This window comes from Cherax quadricarinatus, chromosome 29 (assembly GCF_038502225.1).
Source record: "Cherax quadricarinatus isolate ZL_2023a chromosome 29, ASM3850222v1, whole genome shotgun sequence".
Classification (NCBI taxonomy): Eukaryota; Metazoa; Arthropoda; class Malacostraca; order Decapoda; family Parastacidae; genus Cherax; species Cherax quadricarinatus.
In genome coordinates, this window is record NC_091320.1 from 30,215,065 (window position 1) to 30,235,809 (window position 20,745).

The 20,745-nt window shown below is 39.5% G+C and overlaps 1 protein-coding gene across 4 annotated transcripts in view; it reads left to right on the forward strand.

Moving 5' to 3' along the window:
- The window catches only part of LOC128690475 (agrin), a 479,367-nt gene that overhangs the window by 387,878 nt on the left and 70,744 nt on the right, over positions 1 to 20,745 (forward strand). For 3 of the 4 annotated variants that reach the window (XM_070089666.1, XM_070089668.1, XM_070089667.1), the window contains 4 exons: positions 75 to 313; positions 570 to 723; positions 9,474 to 9,806; positions 10,065 to 10,291. In XM_070089666.1, the coding sequence (XP_069945767.1) occupies positions 75 to 313; positions 570 to 723; positions 9,474 to 9,806; positions 10,065 to 10,291 (953 nt within the window). The remainder of the gene's footprint in view (positions 1 to 74; positions 314 to 569; positions 724 to 9,473; positions 9,807 to 10,064; positions 10,292 to 20,745) is intronic. The other variant, XM_070089669.1, reaches the window with a different exon arrangement.

The following is a 20,745-nucleotide window of genomic DNA, read 5'->3' on the forward strand; positions in this document are numbered from 1 at the left end:
TTGCATTTTTCAGTGAATTACATAAAGATTCTGATCCCTTGTGACCTTTTCTGGAGCCTTCCTGTGATTCACAGCATGTGGGTGCTCGCTCTTTGGGTCTGTGAGAGACGACTGTGAGCAGATGACAGGGCAGTGCGTGTGCAAGCCAGGCATCAGGGGTAAGAAGTGCAACGGGTGCCCTGAGGGACTAGTTCTGAGCCCTAAGGGATGCCGGCACCAGAGTGAGACCACCCCAGCACCCCGTTCTTGTGCCGACCTCGAGTGCTACTTTGGAGCCAGATGCCAGGAGCATGACAGACACGCAGAGTGTAAGGTGAGACCAGATGGTGCCTCTGGTGTACCTCCCTTATTCTTTTTCTCCTTCCTCTTTCCTAAAGATTAGCATTTCAAACTATCTACTCTAAATACAGTTTATATATCAAGAGTTTTAAATTAATGGTATCAATAAATAGTGATGAAAGTAATTGTCGCAGTAACACGAGTAAACAGCATTGTTTTAACTAGTTACCTCTTCATATTTGGTACATCCTTCACTTAATGAGGCACTCGGTGGCTTTTATATATGTCAGTGTGAAGCTCAGTGCCCAGAGGACTCCTCTGCAGCGCCCCCTGTCTGCGGTTCCGATGGGGAGACGTACGCCAGTGAGTGTCACCTTCGACTGTTCGCCTGTCACTACCAGAAGGATGTGGTGGTGGACGCCCTAGGTCCATGTCCCTTACCAGGTGAGGATTACATACAAGGGAGCAGAGTCACTCCTGCAGCCTCACCCCCTCGGGATCTGCATGTCCCTTTAAGAGCCTAGCAGCATCATATAGACTATTGTTCCTTCAGACACGCGGTTTAGAATTACTTGTGATGGATATGCAGGAACTGATAGTTAATAAATGAAAATTTGTGAGAAATATGATAATTTCCTTAGAGCAACATTTTCTTTAGACAGTTCCTTCAAAAGATATTCCGAGTGGGTGAGAGGCGGGATGTAGAAGTAGGACGGGAGCGGGATGGGGATGATGGTTTAACAGTAGGATGGAAGGGGAGGGATAGCACGCTTGTGTCTGTGTCGTGCCACGAACACCTGCACTACGCCCTCTTAGCCTCGCTCTGTCCCAATTTTTGATGCACCTTTTATTACTAAAGAGGACACAGCTGGTGGGTTGGCGGCGCTGCTGGAGTCTGACAATGCCCAGCTCAGCCACATACTCCAGGTTGTGTCCCAAATATTACCAAGTCTCGGGGAATGCCAACAATGCTGTCACAGCTTTGAATATTGCATTACTCGGTCGTTAAAAATGTGTGGATGTATGTATACATGTATATGTATGTACACACACACACACACACACACACACACACACACACACACACACACACACACACACACACACACACACACACACACACACAGCTAAGACTCGACCCCTGCAACCACAAATAGGTGAGTACACACACACACACACACAGTGAGAGAGAGTACAGTACAGTATAATTTCTTTCTGCATGCATATTGTCACGAGTTTGACGACTAATAAAAACAAACACACTCATGATGCGTCATTCAGCTTGTCAAGGAGGAGAGTGAAGGAGAGTAGCAATAAGTAACATACATATACGAGATACATCTTCACGTGGCTGTGAGTACACAAGGCTAAATGACTTACTTGGTCTTTCCATATATTAATTCTGAATATAACCAACATATGAAGTCCTGCACTTAAGTTAATATCACAGTCAGCATCACAGTCTTCATACATTATAATTATCATGGGGAGCGCTAAACCCGTAGGAATCAGTATTTATACAATATAGCACTTAAATTTCGTCCAACCATGACTTTGTGTGCAATTTGTTTTTTAAGCTTTTAATCATTTGTTGTTAAAACATTCACATAAAGCGCTAAATCTGTATGAGTCATACAACACCAAATTAAACAATAAATAACAAAAAAAGGCACAATACCGTGACTGGAACGATACACAAATAACCCGCACATAAAAGAGAGAAGCTTACGACGACGTTTCGGTCCGACTTGGACCATTTACAAAGTCACACTGTGACGTTGTAAAGGGTCCAAGTCGGACCGAAACGACGTCGTAAGCTTCTCTTTTATGTGCGGGTTATTTGTGTATAAATTAAACAATCATTGTGATAATTAAAATCTTACATGGATAAACAGTTTTCGAATACTGGCCACATCTGAAGATATTATTGCGTTATTTAAATCTTAAATCTAGGCTCTTTACTCTCTTACATAAAATTATCACATTTTGTAAAAAAAAAAAAAAAAAAAAAAAAAAAAAAAAAAAAAAAAAAAAAAAAAAAAAAAAAAAAAAAAAACTTATACAATCTGGAAAATCACAGTTGTCTTACATAATTGTTTTTTTTTTTGTTCTGTTTGATAGTGTAAATAATATCAAATACTCCTATATGAAAATGAAATAGATGGGCATCAAGAAACGAAAAGAAATTTCGAATTTACACGAATGTTAACTATGCAAGAAATCAATTTTCTCCCTTTCCGTAAGCTCATATAGCTCTCTTCCTGAGCTAGTTTACACTTAGACTAGCCTTGACATAATCAGGCAACCTATTCCACTCCTTTATTGCTGTGTAATAAAAGGTGTTGAAGGCTTGACCACCTACTGTAAGTACCACAGAATTGCGCACTCTTTACTTTGTACTATAATGGCTTTGGTACCTAACCTTATTTACAGCAGTTGTTTTACTCTAGCATAATACTGCAAAGAACAAGAATAATCTACGTGATATTGTACAAGAGGTAGACATATTGTATCGCGAACCTCAGTAGGTATATATTGTGCCTGTCGGTAGAGGAACTTTAACCTCCCATTTGCTCTTTTTACTACATTATTCACTATCAGTTCCCCTGATATGCTGGAATCAAAGAGTATACTCAAATATTTCACTGAAATGTACTGTTGTGATGGGTTCCCATTTACACAGTACTTTGAAAATATTTACCCACTTTTCAGTTTTCTTTGTGTACCAAAGAGTATGGCTTCTGTTTTTTTCTTAAGTGCAGCGATAGTTTGCTATCTACTAACCATTTGCTGTAGGATTCTAGTTTCAGTGGGACTTTACCTGAGACTAGGAGAGTGCTATCATCTGCACACAGTAGATGTTCATGCCTAATGCCAGTGGGTATATCATTCATATAACACAGAAATAGAAGGGGACACAAAATACTTCTTAGGGGACACCACAAGTTATCAGCAGGGCATCTGATTCTGTATTATTGACCTCGACACTTTCTTTCCTGTTGCTAAGGTTAGGCTTAAACTCATCTACACAATGCCGATAGCCTGTAGCTTCTTACACACTGTATTTTGATAATCATACACAATCAACAATAGGTAATTATAAACAGTCATCAATATTCTTGAGGGAATCCTTGATCAGGAATTGTTTTGGCATCTGCTAGTAACATTTTAGAGAAAACATTGATGCTAAAAATTCTGAGCAACGGAGGAGTGCGAGGAAAGCTTACATGATATATTAGTACCAATATACTAGTTTGGAGTTGTGTATAGTTCCTTATCTGCAACACTAGGATATTTTATTCGAAACGTTTCAGTCCTAGTACCTTGGTCATTACATTAAAAGTCTGCAATGCTGATAAGTTCAGCAATAAAACATATGTGCAACACCTGGGTACCTTTATTGATGAAACATTTCACCCACACATCAGGATTAACTTAATACAAAGGCATGAAGATGGAGAATATATACTGGAGCTGCATTTTATACCCTTGATGTAATAATAATCCATGTATGATGCAGCAACATCGTGGGATTTTAGTGCAGAGGATATCTTCCATAACTCGATTCCTGACTTCTAACCCCATGTTATGGCCAAGACCTACTTTCACTAGTGAGTCCCATCCCCTTGTGCTCACATCTGCAGCTCTGTTGTTAAATCTGTACCCCACCTTATGGGTCTTAACTAGATGGCCCCGCTTATATGTGACAATGTCTTTAACTGCTACACCTCTCCTCTGGTTCCTGTATGCAAATTTCCATTTCCATGAACTTTGTTAAGCCGTTACACGGCTTGACAAAGCTCCTGGAGAGCGAAACGTTGCCACAATAAAAGTCACATTAGTTGCACTTGTGTTCCTTTACCTAATAGATCGATAAATCCTGATGCACAAGTGAAACATCTCTTTAACAAAGATACCCAGGTGTTGCACAAGTATCTTAATCATCTGTTTATCTTTTGGATTGTAAATGGCTGATAAATCATTGAAAATTACAAGAAACACCACTAACAATCCATAAGATGAGGCGCTTCACCCCCCCCCCCCAAAAAAAAGAATAATGTACTATTCTACCATAAGAACATAAGAATAGTGGAGCACTGTAGTAGTCCTACCGGTCCATTCTAGGCAGGTCCAGCTCACACAAACTCAAGTACCTATCCAACCTATTTTCAAGTTCTTGTTTCACTGAGGCAGTTTGTTAGTTTGAGTCATTTAAAAGTATGTTGCCAAACCAGTGTTTTCTTATAACTTTTCTAACACTACATATGACCAACATGAATCTATTGCTTTAAGTCTTGTCTTGATTAAATATTTTCAGTACGTTATTTATACCTCCTTTATTATTCCATTTTCCATTTGTACACCCTAGTTATATCTTCCATTATTTTATGCCTTTCCAGAAAGTGCAAATTCAGTGCCATCAGTCTGTCTTCAGTACATGGGATCAGCTATGAAATCCTTTCTCTGCGTTTTTTCCAGTACATTTATTTCCATTCTGTTAAAAGGCGACCAGAATTGTACATAATAATCTGAATGAGACCTTTCCAAGGATGTATAAAGTTGAAATATAACCTGAGGACTTCTGTAATTTATACTTTTTGATATAAACTCCGGGAATTCTGTTAGGTTTATTATGAACATTTATGCACTATTGTCTCAGCTTCATATTTCTGCCAACAAGAATTCCTAAGTCTTTTTTTTTTTCATTCATTTTAAGATCTACATTATTTAGTTTATATGTGCCATAGTTCTTTTCTTTTCCCAGAATTAAAATCTACAGTTGTGCACATTAAGCCTCATCTATCAGTCCTTTGATCACAATGTCTGCATATCAGTACTCAGAATTTTCTGTTAAATTGTTCAAATTCCTTTTATGTTAAAATCTCCCATTTAAACTAAATTTTTGCGTGTAGATCTCTTAGCAGTTTTGTGCCATAGACGGTTAATGTGTTCACTGTCTAGGATTGGAGGTCTATATATAACACCCAGAATTAACTTTTCACGCTCTTCGACAAGCTGCAGCTCAACGGATTCCATGTCTGTCCTTTCTGCCTTTATATCTTTTCTGACTCGGATTAAATTTCCCCTGACATACATGGCCACTCCACCCCCTTTCCTGTTGACTGTCGGTGTGGAATAATTTATAACTCTCTCTGTGGTATTCAGTAGGCATGTCTATTTTTCAGATTAAATCAGGTCTCGGTTATTGCAATAATATCCATGTTTCCTGCACATACAATTAGTCTTACTTCATCTGTTTTATTTCTTGTGCTCCAGCTATTCGTATAGTAGACGTTAAGGAAGTGATTATTTCACCTCTCTCCACTTGTCTGCTTGTTTGTACACCAATTCCTTTGTTTTTAACCTGTTAAACTTCTCCAAATTCCTCCTCTACACAAAATGTTAACATTATTAATTACCTTCACTGTGTTCCTTGAGAATGTGGACGATGCATCATGAAAATACCTGGGATAATTGTATCTTTCATGGTGGCAAAATTGCATGCAATATACACATCATAGAGCGTATATTTTCACTTCTGAATATATTTTGATGACTAAATTTAAGTAATGAATAATTATCTACATGGAATGTGTATAAAGTTTGAATATTTTTATAATGTATTTTTTATATAGTAATGCTGAGTGCAGCTGGCATTCCCTCTAAAGTGAATGATTTGGCTATAATGTATTCACACTGAAATTTAAGTTTTATAGCACGCAATATAATTTTTTTTTTCCTTCCAGCATCTTTCACTGAAATTCCGGAGATAGTCTATGGAAGTGTGCATCCCTTTTAGAAAGATGCAGGATAAAATAAAACTTTGCACCTTAAATAGATTTGTCTACATTATAAAACTTGTATCATGTATATATATGTATAATATTTATATACAGTTACTGTATCTTTTTTTTAGTAAAATACCAGTCACTTTCACATTAGAACAGTATAGGCGTAGCACTGTCACCATCTGGGAAGTTTCTTACTCAGTTCTATGACTAGTATTTTGTTGTCACTTAGATTATTGCAGCTTCTTACACTGATTTTCTGTTCACTGTGTGTTCCCGGATATGACAGTGCCCATGCCTGGCACTCTCATGTTCGTGGACACCTGTACTGCACTTTTGTTTTGCCCGAGTGTTGCTATTATTCCCACATGGCTTGGCTCACGTTTGAGGCGCTGTCTGACCTAAGGCATGGTGGTGCCGTCTTTGAAGAGACAATAGCACAGTTTGTGAAAGGGTTTGGGGTGCTGGCCCTGGGAGATGGTGTCGCCTTATCCAAAAATGTGTTTAGGAAGGGTGAAATAGTGCTTAACCTAAGTCCAGTTTTGGGTTACAAGTCATCATCGTGACTACATTTCCGTAGGCTGAAGTCGGGTTAACGTAAAATGAAAACTGGGGAACAAGAGAGTAAAGGGGTACTTATATCATTTAACATTAACTGCCACCACCTGCTCGTAGGGAAAATAGTCACAAATAGGCCCAAGCAGGAAGGCCTAAATATTTAAGATATGCTATGTAAAATATAATATTTGGCTATAATATTTTGATTTCTGATATGTTGGTGGTTAGGATAGCATCGCCTGTGAGTTTACAGTAGGCATCATATCAGTTGGACTCTCGAGTACATATGTCGTTATTGCTCATTGGCTCGGTAGGTAATGGTGTCGCCTCACACGGTGAGTGTCCGTGGTTCAATCCCGGGCCGAGTAGAAACATTGGGCATGTTTCCTTATCACCCGCTGTCTCTGTTAACCTAACAGTAAGTAGGTACCTGGGTGTTAGTCGACCAGTGTGGGTCGCATTCCGGGGGACAAGACTGAAGGACCACAATAGAAATAGTCATTGATGACGCACTGACTTTCCTGGGTTATCCTAGGTTAATAACCCTCCGGGAATAAATCCAAACAAATATTAACTTATTTTATCTTATCTTACTATTCCACGAACCCCATATACATGACTCAGCGATGAATGAAAATAATCTATAAATCTTACAGTTTAATAAAAAAAAGTCACTGCAATATTATTTCAATGGGACATATATATAAGAAGTTAAGAACCATCTGGAATATACTCAAATACTGACTAGAAGTGACTCAGAAATTTACTATTTGTAATAACGTAAAAAGTATATATATGTAAGTAAATTACATAGTTATTTATATTCTCTTAACACACCTGAGATCAATACTCGAGATAGTCTTGAAGATTTCACAAAACAAACAACAGTATGGCAGAGATGTCATTAGTTACTAAGAGACCTTATCTATATCAATTATAGGTTTACTGTTATAATCTGTTACTGTTATCACAGGTAATCCTTACACTATTGTATAGCAACAACCGAGATTTACACCTTCAAAACAGTTTGTTACCCAAACGACTCTTCGTTTCCTTGGTTTCCCGCTGACACCAGTTCTCTTTCTGGATGAGTATTTCCATCCAGGGTTGGTACTGTCTCCAAATACCATGATGTATTTGCCGGTTTCTCACATACTTATGACTCCATACTGGCATGTAAACCTCTGACACAGTGCTGTGGCTCAGTGGCGGCGAAGGGTCGGTCGGTCCGCCCTGGGTGACACCAACTCGAGCAGCGCCATTACTGTGGCTCCCGTAGGGAATACAGCTGGTCTTTAGCATAGAGCTGATATTTCCTCAGAATACTTTGCTGCTGCTAAACTTGTTAGCAGCAGAAGTGCATATTCTGAATGAAAATCTTGCTCAAAAGAGCAGGAAGATTACCAGTAGACCTCTAGCTGTCTTCAAGGAGCTAGACAGACACCTAGTCGGTACCTGACTAGCTGAACTGTGGTTCATACGTTGGATTGCGTGCGGCTGGCAGTAACAGCCTGGTTGATCAGACCCTGATCCACCGCGAAGCCTGGTCATGGACCGGGGTGGGCTGACCCTCGGAACACCCTCCAGGTATGCCTGAGGCACCTGCCTGTCTTTACCATTACTTCAGTCTCTCTTCCCTTCAGAATTTAAACTTTCCAGAACACTAGAACGACATCTGAAATTCTTAACAATGGCTTAAAACAATATATCTTATAAATATTAATATTATTTACTTCAATAAACTGAGACACTAGAACACTAATCTCTCTCTAGATATACATAGAGAATAATGAAATAATGCAATTTATTTTAGGCTAAACAAATTCTAGAGAAAATACATGGGGAAAATCGAAACAAACGGACATCAGCAGGCGTGAATTTAATTATCATAATACATTTCAGGTAACTAGTTTATGTTGTAATAATTCTGAACATGTTTCAAGATAGTCATATTAACGATGGTTTACTGATTATTACACAGGTGAGCTAGTCACTACACCTGTGACTGTATAATTACTAAATATGACAGACAAAAGTATTACTGTATGTATATCCAACTAACATCAGCTATTTTGAAACGTTCACAACGAATATTTATCACACCCTAACATAACTATGATTTGCTACAGGGGGCTTGTGATGGAGCTGCCTTTGTCAAAGTGGTGTTTATTGGCAGTTGACGGTGCCGTCTTTCAGACGGTGGCATCGATCTAGTATGAATGATATGCCAGTTTTCGTAATGGTATCGAGACTTAGAATGTCATCGTTTGTAAGTTGCTGCTGGCACTGTCAAATGTTGTAACACTGTAACAGTAACCTTAGAAATAATGGCACTGTCTTGGGTCTTGGTGGTACAGTCTCTTCAGACGCTGCCTAACTATGTACACAGGCAACATGTCTTCTGACTTGCCTTCAGCAGATGTAGGATCGACCCTTCACTAATTTTGTTAAATGATCCACAAGGCAGCTTATTGTAAATACACACTCATACATATACACATCCCAAGTTCACCGGAAGTGTAACTTTTGATGTGACATGTCCTGTACATGGTGGCACTATATTGGTAGTCCTGCAGTATCAATGCTTAAGAAGTACTAGTTACAGTTTTGGAGATGGTTATACTGTAGGTTTTCTGAAATTATCGTGGAGAATATGGTCTTTTTCTGCAGTGGTTGGTTGCACTGCCTTGAGGATGCTAGTGTCATCCTGGCACTTGTTTTGGTGGTGTCATTGTCTTTGAGGTGGCACCATCGCCTAGCAATAAAAATATCCATAAAGACAGCTGACTCAAATGTGGGCTGATATCCCATGTGGCACTGCTCTCATGTGCCAACAACCTGACGTAGGCAACCAGTCTGACGGTGTGACGGAGTCTCCTCTGCGTCGCTCCACGGCTGCCCTCTCCACTGAGCCGCACCGAGCGGAGACCGCGAAAGCAACGCGTCACCTGTTGCAGCCGGAGTATGTGATTGGCAGCGTGAGTGGCTCAAGCACCCACAGCCTCTCGAACAGCATCTTCAGTGTTCCCCCCACTCCTGTCACCATAGCTGCCTTCGGGCTCTTGGGTTCCATCTGTTATCGGGACAAGGACTGCTCTGTGCCTTACTCCCGCTGCAAGACTTCCATCTGTACCTGCCGCGTTGGATACACGCAGAGTGCTGACCGTCAGACGTGCGTAGGTAAGTTGCCCCAGCTCTTCCCCAGGTAAGATGCTACACTGCATGGCTTTCCTGCACCTGCACTATCTGTGTACTTGTACCATTTACATTCATAAGTTTCATTAGTAATATATAAATTCATTAAAATGCCAGTTCTAATTTGCTGTTTACTAAAGAAATACTGCAGTCACGGTGTAAATGGATAATGTATTAGCTGATATAATGTACGAGTGTACACCTTGCTACTTACTGATGGTGGTCCTCCACCTTGTGTGGCAGTCAACACTCCAGGCAGGGAAGAGGTAGTGGGAGCGTGTAGTCGTCAACCATGCCAGAGAGGAGGCACATGTAGGGAGTTACCTGATGGTAGCTACTCCTGCCACTGCACCTCCAGGGCCACAGGAGCACACTGTGAGGAGGAGCTACCACCACCCTACGAGATTCCTTCATTCAGTGGCTCTTCCTACTTAGAAGTAAAGAAGATAAAAGCTTACAACAAAGTCCAGGTGAGTTTTCAAGGCTTTGTAAAGGGATATTTTTTCTTTCACTGGTTTGCTCCGCCACTGTGACATTAAGGCACCCTGTCTATCAACTTCTTCAAATATATTGTAAAGAAAAGCCCCTGAACTTGATGTAATGTACAAAGTTCAAATAAATATGGATACCAAATATACCTGGCAACTCAGATTTCAGTCAGCACACTTTTATTTATTTATTTATTTATTTATTTGAACATGATACAGAGAAGTATAAAAGAATATAGTTAAATGCAGCATGCCAAAGCCACTTGAATGCATCTCTGTTTACTACTACTACTACCACCATACTTCTCTTCCCTTCCCAGTCCCTCGACCCATTATGTACCTCTAATTTTTTGACTGCCACCCTCAGGATGGGTATGGGGTACATAATAAAGATATTAAATAAAAACTTCCCTCCCCACCCCCTCTGGAAAATTTGATCTCTGTCAATCCCTCACGGGAGGTTCCTTGACGTTGGTGAAGGGCTCTTGATCTAGGAAATTGGACCTGTGCTCCAGTTCTCTGAATTGATCCTGAATGCCTTCCATCCCCCCCCCCTGCACAGGCACTGTATAATCCTCTCGGGTTTAGCGCTTCCCCATAATAATAATAATGTGTGTGTCAGCGTTGTGCTATGTTAAGTGTCCCTTCATATTAACCTTGTGTTTTGAATAGACTTTTGCTACTCAGAGCAGTCATTATATTTATTATTCTTATATTTAGTAGTTTAGTTATATTAAACCTAAGATTCACATAATCCATGTTTAGCTAATCAATATGAACTATATTATATACAGTGGCAACACCAAGGATGGGGGGGGCCTTGGGTAGCTGAAACCCTCCCCCCCCCCTCAAAAAAAAAAAAAAAAAAACTCCCTCGGTCCCCTTCAAATAAAAGTACTCCAGTAATATTAATAACGCTGCTTCAAAACAAGTCTCCCGCCCCCTTTTCCAAACAGATAGCCACCCTGAAGATACCCCCTCTCTAGTATAGAAATTCTGGCACTGCCCTGATTATGCATTTATATTCTGGTTGTTAGTCTGACAAATAGTCTCTCTAACAAATGCATTTTCTTGAAAAGTAATTTTTAAATCTCAGCATATACACACTGAGAGAGATGCACCTCTCAAATGTGAATGTTTTTATACAGAGACATAAATCCTAATAGAAATTCTAGTTAAAACCCAAACATTAGTTTAAAGTTTCCATTTGCATGGTATACAAACATTTATAATTTTGTCAGCAATGTGATAAAGTTTTCCCACTTCATTTTTATTTACTGTGTTACATAGTATGATATCAGTGATGGTGTTTGATATTTTTATAAATCTATAAGAATTATTTTGTCTGAGATGAGTGTGTAATGTGAAAAAATGCAGAGAATAAGGAATAAAAAAATAATGTTGGTTGACCAGTCCATGAGATATTACTATTTGAACCATTATTTGTAATATTGTGCTATTTTTTTAGCTTTAGAATATTTACTTTGTTTTATACTTAATTCTAACTATAGATTCACTACAAATCTTATGATTACAAGCATTGATCCTGATACCAACCTCTTATTTAATGACTTAAATGATTCAAACAGGTACTGTAATTACTACACAGCAGAACAATCAAAGGCACTTCTCAGAGCCAACAACAACATAACCATCTTTAACTACAATATCAGATCTTTAAGCAAGCATTACGATGACCTCCTAGCATTACTAAATTCCTTGCATGCCAATATGTCCATCATTACACTAACAGAAACCTGGCTAAAGCCTGATACTACAGATGTCTATGCCATTCCTGGTTACACAGCCATACACAACTGTAGGTCAGACCAACAAGGGGGTGGCACAGCTATATACTACTCAGACCAACTAGAATGTATCACTAATACTTGCACAAGGGATGAACATGGGGAATATATAATAGCTAAATTCAAATCCAAATACCTACAAAAACCTCTCACAGTGATAAACATCTACAGAGTTCCACAATCAAACATTAGCCAATTTAGTCAAAACCTAGGAAGTATGATAACTGATGCACGCATGAACAAAGATCACATACTACTCTCAGGTGACTTCAATATAAATCTCCTGCAAGACCAGGACCCACACGTTACTGAATTCACAAACACAATGAGTAACTGCATGTTGCTACCAACAGTAACAAAACCTACAAGAGTTACGGAGACTAGTGTTTCCCTACTTGACCACATCTGGACCAACACCATATCCCCTTTAAAATCAGGCATAATTACAGATAATACCACAGACCACTACCCTACTTTCCTCATAACAACTCTTGGTAAAATACCCCAAGACACTACTAAAGTTACCTTCAGACTTCACAATGAGGCAGCCATTAATAACTTCGCAACAGCAGTAACAAACATTGACTGGCACACTGAGCTAGAAATCTATACAGATATTGACGAATGTTTTAATAATTTTCTAAAAAAGACCCAATACCTTTATAACAAGCACTGTCCTAAAAAAACTAAACAGATGACAGCTAAGAGACTGAACAGTCCCTGGCTAACACCCAGCATTCTCAAATCCATAAATACAAAACACCGATATGAAAAACAGTACAGAATGGGTCACATAACCAGAGACCAAACAAAACGTTACTCGTCAATCCTAACCAGCCTGATAAGAAGGGCAAAAAAACTGTATTATGAGAACAGATTATCCAACTTACGAGGTGATATAAAAAAGACCTGGAAGACCCTATCAGAAATTCTGGGAACAAAAAAGATATCACGAAATAGCGAAATAAAATTAGCAAAATCAGATGAACCCCAACTCCCACCAACAGAAACAGCAAACAGACTCAATGATTTCTTCTCCACTATAGGACAAAACCTTGCCAATAAAATCCCAAGCTCAGATACCCCACCAAATGACTACCTCACTGGCAACTACCCGAACACACTGTTCCTAGCTCCGACTAACCCATACGAAGTCTCCCTTATTATCAACGTACTAAAAAACAAGGCAGGAGATTTAAATACCTTACCACCCTTTATATACAAAAAAGTGTCAAGTACTATCACCAATCATTGCAACACTCTTTAACAAATCCATTGAATCCTCCACCTTCCCTACAGCTCTCAAAATAGCAAGGGTCACCCCGATCCATAAAGGAGGAGACCAAACAGAGTTGAATAACTATAGGCCAATATCCAATTTACACCCTCTCTCAAAAATCTTTGAAAAATTAATTCATAAACGAATCTACTCCTACCTCATCTCCCAAAACATTCTCAACCCCTGCCAATTTGGATTCAGGCCCAATAAAAATACTAATGATGCTATTATACACATGCTAGAACATATATACACTGCAATAGAGAAAAAAGAAGTCCCACTGGGGATCTTCATTGACTTACGTAAAGCTTTTGATACAGTTGACCATGACTTGCTCCGCGTAAAATTGTCACACTATGGTATTAGAGGGCACTCCCTCAACTACCTCAAGTCATACCTCAGCAACAGAAGCCAATATGTGTACGCAAATGGGGCAAGCTCTTCCGCTCAACCAATTACAGTTGGTGTCCCACAGGGAAGTGTCCTTGGCCCTCTTCTCTTTCTCCTATACATAAATGACCTACCAAATGCTTCGCAATTACTCAAACCCACACTTTTTGCAGATGACACTACATACGTCTTCTCTCACCCGAACCCAGTCACGCTAGCCAATACTGTAAACACCGAATTACAGAAAATATCTACCTGGATGAGGACTAACAAACTTACACTAAACATTGACAAAACCTACTTCATTCAGTTTGGTAACAGAGCTACAGATGTACCTCTTAACATAACGATAAACAGATCACCTATCACAAAGCTAACAGAGGGAAAATTCTTAGGAATCCACCTTGATAATAGACTCAAATTTCATACACATATACAGTACAACAAATTTCTAAGAAAATTTCCAAGACTGTAGGCATACTATCGAAGATACGGTACTATGTTCCACAGTCAGCCCTCCTGGCCCTTTATCACTCTCTTATTTACCCCTATCTCACCTATGGAATTTGTGCATGGGGGTCAACAACAATTAACCATCTCAGACCACTAATTACCCAACAAAAGGCTGCAGTTAGAATGATAACAAATTCTCACTACAGGCAGCACACTCCACCAATATTCAATACACTAAACCTACTCACCATACAAAACATCCATACTTATTACTGCACCTATTACATACATCGAACACTTAACTCTGATATTAACCCTCCCCTCAAAAATCTCCTTGCCAACCTCAACAGAACACATGACCATAACACAAGGCACAGATCACTCTTTGATGTTCCTCGTGTCCATCTCACACTATGCAAAAACTCAATGCACATAAAAGGCCCTAAAATCTGGAATTCATTACCTGTAAATATAAAAGAAACACTACCTGTTTATAAATTCAAGTCTCTTTTCAAAGATCACTTACTCACTCAAAACCAAATAAATACTGAATAACTGAACCTTATAAATTGTATATCCTATATGTTACTCACAATTATATCACACAAATGTTAAACCTAGGACCCAATCTAACTTTGTTATTTTTTTAAATAGACTACCTAACAGAATACTCCATTTGACTGAATGTACAGCAATGCATGCAACCATATGACCTGTCTTTGTAATACTCATTTGTGCTTTATAGTTATCTGTTTACAATAATGTTTTATCACTGATTTCGTCATTGCTTAGTTAATCTTAAGTTAATTTTAAGCCAGCCCGTAATGCTATGCATATAAGTGGCTTTGGCATGCTGCTCTTACCTGTATTTTTTTGTACCTCTGTATGTATGCTAAAATTACTAAATAAATAAATAAATAAATTATGTGTAACTTCAAGATTATTATTATCAACCTCCATCTTGACTACCACACATTAGTATTAAGATTAAATAAAGATTTCAATACAAGTTAACCACTCTTATCTTGTCTAGTTTTAAGTAGTTATTTTATACTAGGATTAGTCTGCCCTAAATGTCCCAGCATAATAGTGGCTTTCTTTGTACTTACCAAACCAAAATTGTAATTTGACATTGTGACCTTTACAAAGAAATAAAATCTATCTTTTATGATGGTAAACCTAGCACGTTTCCTTTCTCATAATGCTGGTGGTTGCAACACCTTTCCCTCTATAATGCTAGTAGTGGCATCAACATATTTCTATCCTTGTAATGGCTGCAGCCTCGCTGTAAGATACAGTAAAACTCACTCATGATTATAACTTATAAATGTGATATTTTTTATTGAGACTTAAAACTTACTTGATCTTCGTTTTACTAAATTATTTCATTACACTGCAGATATTACAAATAAGAAGTAGGAAAGTATGAGAGCACTTCAGACATTTCTCTAATAAGGCATTAAGCAATCTAGCTGATCTTCTGATACAGAATTAATAACTTTAAATTATACATTAAATAATTTTTATTTTGTAAACATTGGCTAATAGTGTTTTCCCAAAATAATGACAAATACGGGTTCTTTACTTGTATGATAATTTTGATGATGTGTAGGCTAATTGACTCTTCCATATTTCAATCGTAATGACATACAAATGTTATTAAATATTCTAGATAAAGACTTATAATTTGCCTACTATACAAACAAAACAAACAACTTTATTTCTCTAAAGTGGCATTCTATACAGTATTCAATTAAGGTGGCCTGGTGGCAAAAGCTCTTGCTTCACACGATGAGGGTATGTCCGGGTTCGATTCCCGGCGAAGGGGTGGAAACATTGGATGTGTTTCCTTACACCGGTTGTCTATGTTCAGCCATAATGAAAATGGGTACCTGGGAGTTAGTCGACTGGTGTGGGTCGCATCCTGGCACAAAACTGACATTTCTCCGAAATGCTCTGCATATTATTTTTATAATGGAGGAGCGCTAAACCTGTAGGATTATGCAGCACATATGGGGGGGATGGAAGGTATTCAGGCTCAATTCAGGGAACTGGAGCACAAATCCAATTCCCTAGATCAAGAGCCCCTCACCAGCATCAAGGAACCTCCCTTGAGGGGTAATGCTCTGCATAACAACAGCTTCATATATAGTAGTGTGTCATTGATGTCAGCTAGGCATGTATTTGTATATGTACTAAAGATATTATTATTATTATTATAAGGCAGCTGACGTGTGTGTATGTACTCGCCTATTTGTAGTTGCAGGGGCGATTCGTAGCTCCTGGCCCCGCCTCTTCACTGATCGCTACTAGGTCCTCTCTCTCTCTGCTCCATGAGCTTTATCAAACTTCATCTTAAAACTATGTATGGTTCCTGCCTCCACTACAGCACTTGCCAGACTATTCCACTTCCTGACAACACTCTGACTAAAGAAATACAGTGGACCCCCGCATAACGATTACCTCCGAATGTGACCAATTATGTAAGTGTATTTATGTAAGTGCGTTTGTACGTGTATGTTTGGGGGTCTGAAATGGACTAATCTACTTCACAATATTTCTTAGGGGAACAAATTCGGTCAGTACTGGCACCTGAACATACTTCTGGAGTGAAAAAATATCGTTAACCGGGGGTCCACTGTACTTCCTAACATCCCTTTGACTCATTTGAGTCTTCAGCTTCCAATTATGACCCCTTGTTTCTGTGTCCCATCTCTGGAACATCCTGTCTGTCCACCTTGTCAATTCCTCACGGTATTTTGTATGTTATCATGTCTCCCCTAACCCTTCTGTCCTCCAGTGTTGTCAGGCCGATTTCCCTTAACCTTTCTTCGTAGGACATTCCCCTGAGCTCTAGAACTAGTCTTGTTGCAAACCTTTACACTTTGTCTAATTTCTTGACGTGCTTGACCAGGTGTGGATTCCAAACTGGTGCTGCATACACCAGTATGGGCCTGACGTACACTGTGTACAGAATCTTGAACGATTCCTTACTGAAGTATCGGAATGCTATTCTCGGGTTTGCCAGATGCCCATATGCTGCAGCAGTTATCTGGTTGATGTATGCCACAGGAGATGTGCTCAGTATTATAATCACCCCAAGATCCTTTTCCTTGAGTGACATTTACAGTCTTTGGCCAGCTAGCCTATACTCTGTCTGCGGTCTTCTTTGCCCTTCCCCGATATTCATTATTTTGCATTTGGCGGGGTTAAATTCGAGGCACCAGTTGCTGGACCAAGCTTCCTGCCTCTCCAAGACTCTTTGTAGTCCTGCCTGATCCTCATCCAATTTAATTCTTCTCATTAACTTCTGATAATCTGCAAGCAGGGACACTTCTGAGTGTATCCCTTCCGTCATATCATTGACATATACCAAAAATAGCATTGGTTCTAAGACTGACCCCTGTGGAACCCCGCCCATCACAGGCGCCCACTCTGACAGCTCGTCATGTACCATGACACGTTGTTGCCTCCCTGTCAGGTATTCTCTGATCAATTGCAGTGCCCTTCCTCTGTGTGTGTGTGTAGAAGTGATGCAAGGAGGGAGAAGTATATGGAGAAGAAAAGAGAGGTTAAGAGAGTGGTGAAGCAGTGTAAAAAGAGGGCAAATGAGAGAGTGAGTGAGATGTTATCAACAAATTATGTTGAAAATAAGAAAAAATATTTGAGTGAGATAAATAAGTTGAGGAAGCCTAGGGAACAAATAGATTTGATTGTTAAAAATAGGAGAGGAGAGTTATTATATGGAGAGTTAGAGGTATCAGGAAGATGGAGGGAATATTTTGAGGAATTGTTAAATGTTGATGAAGATAGGGAAGCTGTGATTTCGTGTATAGGGCAAGGAGGAATAACATCTTGTAGGAGTGAGGAGGAGCGAGTTGTGAGTGTGGGGGAAATTCGTGATGCGGAGGGTAGAATGAAAGGGGTAAAAAGCAGCTGGGATTGGTGGGATAAAGATAGAAATTTTAAAAGCAGGAGGGGATATAGTTTTGGAGTGGTTGGTGCTTTTATTTAATAAATGTATGGAAGAGGATAAGGTACCTAGGGATTGGCACAGAGCATGCATAGTTCACTTGTATAAAGGCAAAGGGGACAAAAGAGAATGCAAAAATTATAGGGGAGAGTAGGATAGCAGATGAACAAGGAGGCTTTAGGAAGGGTGGAGGGTGTGTAGACCAAGTATTTACAGTGAAACATATAGGTGAACAGTATTTAGATATGGACAAAGAGGTTTTTGTGGCATTTATGGATTTGAAAAAGGTGTATGACAGGGTAGATAGGGGGGCAATGTGGCAGATGTTGCAAATGTATGGAATAGGAAGTAGGTTATTGAAAGCAGTGAAAAGTTTTTACTAGGATAGTGAGGCTCAGGTTAGAGTATGTAGGAGAGAGGGAGATTATCTCCCAGTAAATGTAGGTTTTAGACAAGGATGTGTGATGTCACCGTGGTTGTTCAATATAGTTATAGATGGGGTTGTAAGAGAAGTGAATGCTCGGGTGTTGCCAAGAGGTGTGGGGTTAAAAGAAAAAGAATCTAACACAAAGTGGGAGTTGTCACAGTTGCTCTTTGCTGATGACACTGTGCTTTTGGGAGACCTTTACAAAAATTCAATGTATGTCAAAGGCCCTAAAATCTGTAATACCCTACCTGAGAACTCTAGAACTGCAGACACATTCATCACCTTCAAAACTACCATTAGAAAACATCTTATCTCCCTGATACACCCCGTCAACTAACTACACGAATACCACCTGGTGGTTCACACTTACACTCGCTCACTCATTTGACCATAAACAGAAATATTAATCTCAGTCTTAAAATAATGAATCCTGTGATACTCCAATACTGAAACTATATACTGTGCCAAAACAAAAGCATTCACATTGCTAAACTCATAAACTAGTATTTAGTCACTTAGCCATAATACCAGCTTACCTCATAATTTGTAATATTTTACAATTAAGAATAAAACTAAGTATGCCCGAAATGCCTAGCCATGCTAAGCGTTCTAGTGGTACACTCTGTAATCACAATTTTACTACATGTAAACCAAACAATAACCAAATTTCTGTAAACTCAGCATTGTAATTCTTATAGAGAATAAACTTTGAATTTGAATTTGAATTCTGAAGAGAAGTTGCAGAGGTTGGTGGATGAGTTTGGTAGGGTATATTGTTGAGGTGGTTTTGACATGTAGAGAGGATGGAATAAAATAGAATGACTTCAAGAGTGCATAAATCTGTAGTGGAGGAAAAGCGGGGTAGGGGTCAGCCTAGGAAAGGTTGGAGGGTGGGGGTAAAGGAGGGTTTTTGTGTGAGGGGCTTGAACTTCCAGTAAGCATGTTAGACAAATGGCTTTTAGGACTTGACGTGCTGTTGGAGTGTGAGCTGCGCTTTTGGAGTGTGAGCAGGGTAATACTTATGAAAGGATTCAGGGAAACCGGCAGGCTGGAGATGGGAAGTACTGTGCCTGCACTATGGAGGAGGGGTGTTAATGTTGCAGTTTTATAACTGTAGTGTAAGCACGCCTCTGACAAGACAGTGATGGAGTGAATGATGGTGAAAGTTTTTCTGTTTTGGGCCACCCTACCTTGGTGGGAAACGTGTGCGTGTTAGGAGTGAGTGGAGACGAATGATTTTCGGGACCAGACGAGCTGTAGGAGTGTGAGCAGGGTAATATTTTGTGAAGGGATTCAGGAAAACTGGTTAGCCGGATTTGAGTCCTGGAAATTGGAAGCACAATGCCTGCACTTTAAAAGAGGGGTTTCGGATATTGGCAGTTTGGAGGGACATCTAAATTGTTGTATCTGAGCGCCTCTGCACAGACAGCGATTATGTATGAGTGATGGTGAAAGTGTTGAATAATGATGAAAGTTTTTTCTCTCTTTTTGGGTTTTTCTTTCTTTTTGGGTCACCCTGCCTCGGTGGGAAACGGTCGATGTGTTAAAATAAATAAATAAATATATATATATATATTTTTTTTTTTCAACAAGTCGGCCATCTCCCACCGAGGCAGGGTGACCCAAAAAAGAAAGAAAATCCCCAAAAAGAAAATACTTTCATCATTCAACACTTTCACCACACTCGCACATTATCACTGCTTTTGCAGAGGTGCTCAGAATACAACAGCTTAGAAGCATATACGTATAAAGATACACAACATATCCCTCCAAACTGCCAATATCCCAAACCCCTCCTTTAAAGTGCAGGCATTGTACTTCCCATTTCCAGGACTCGAGTCCGACTATATGAACATAACCGGTTTCCCTGAATCCCTTCACTAAATATTACCCTGCTCACACTCCAACAGATCGTCAGGTCCCAAGTATCATTCGCCTCCATTCACTCCTATCTAACACGCTCATGCACGCTTGCTGGAAGTCCAAGCCCCTAGCCCACAAAACCTCCTTTACCCCCTCTTTCCAACCCTTCCGAGGACGACCCCTACCCCTCCTTCCTTCCCCTATAGATTTATATGCTTTCCATGTCATTCTACTTTGATCCAT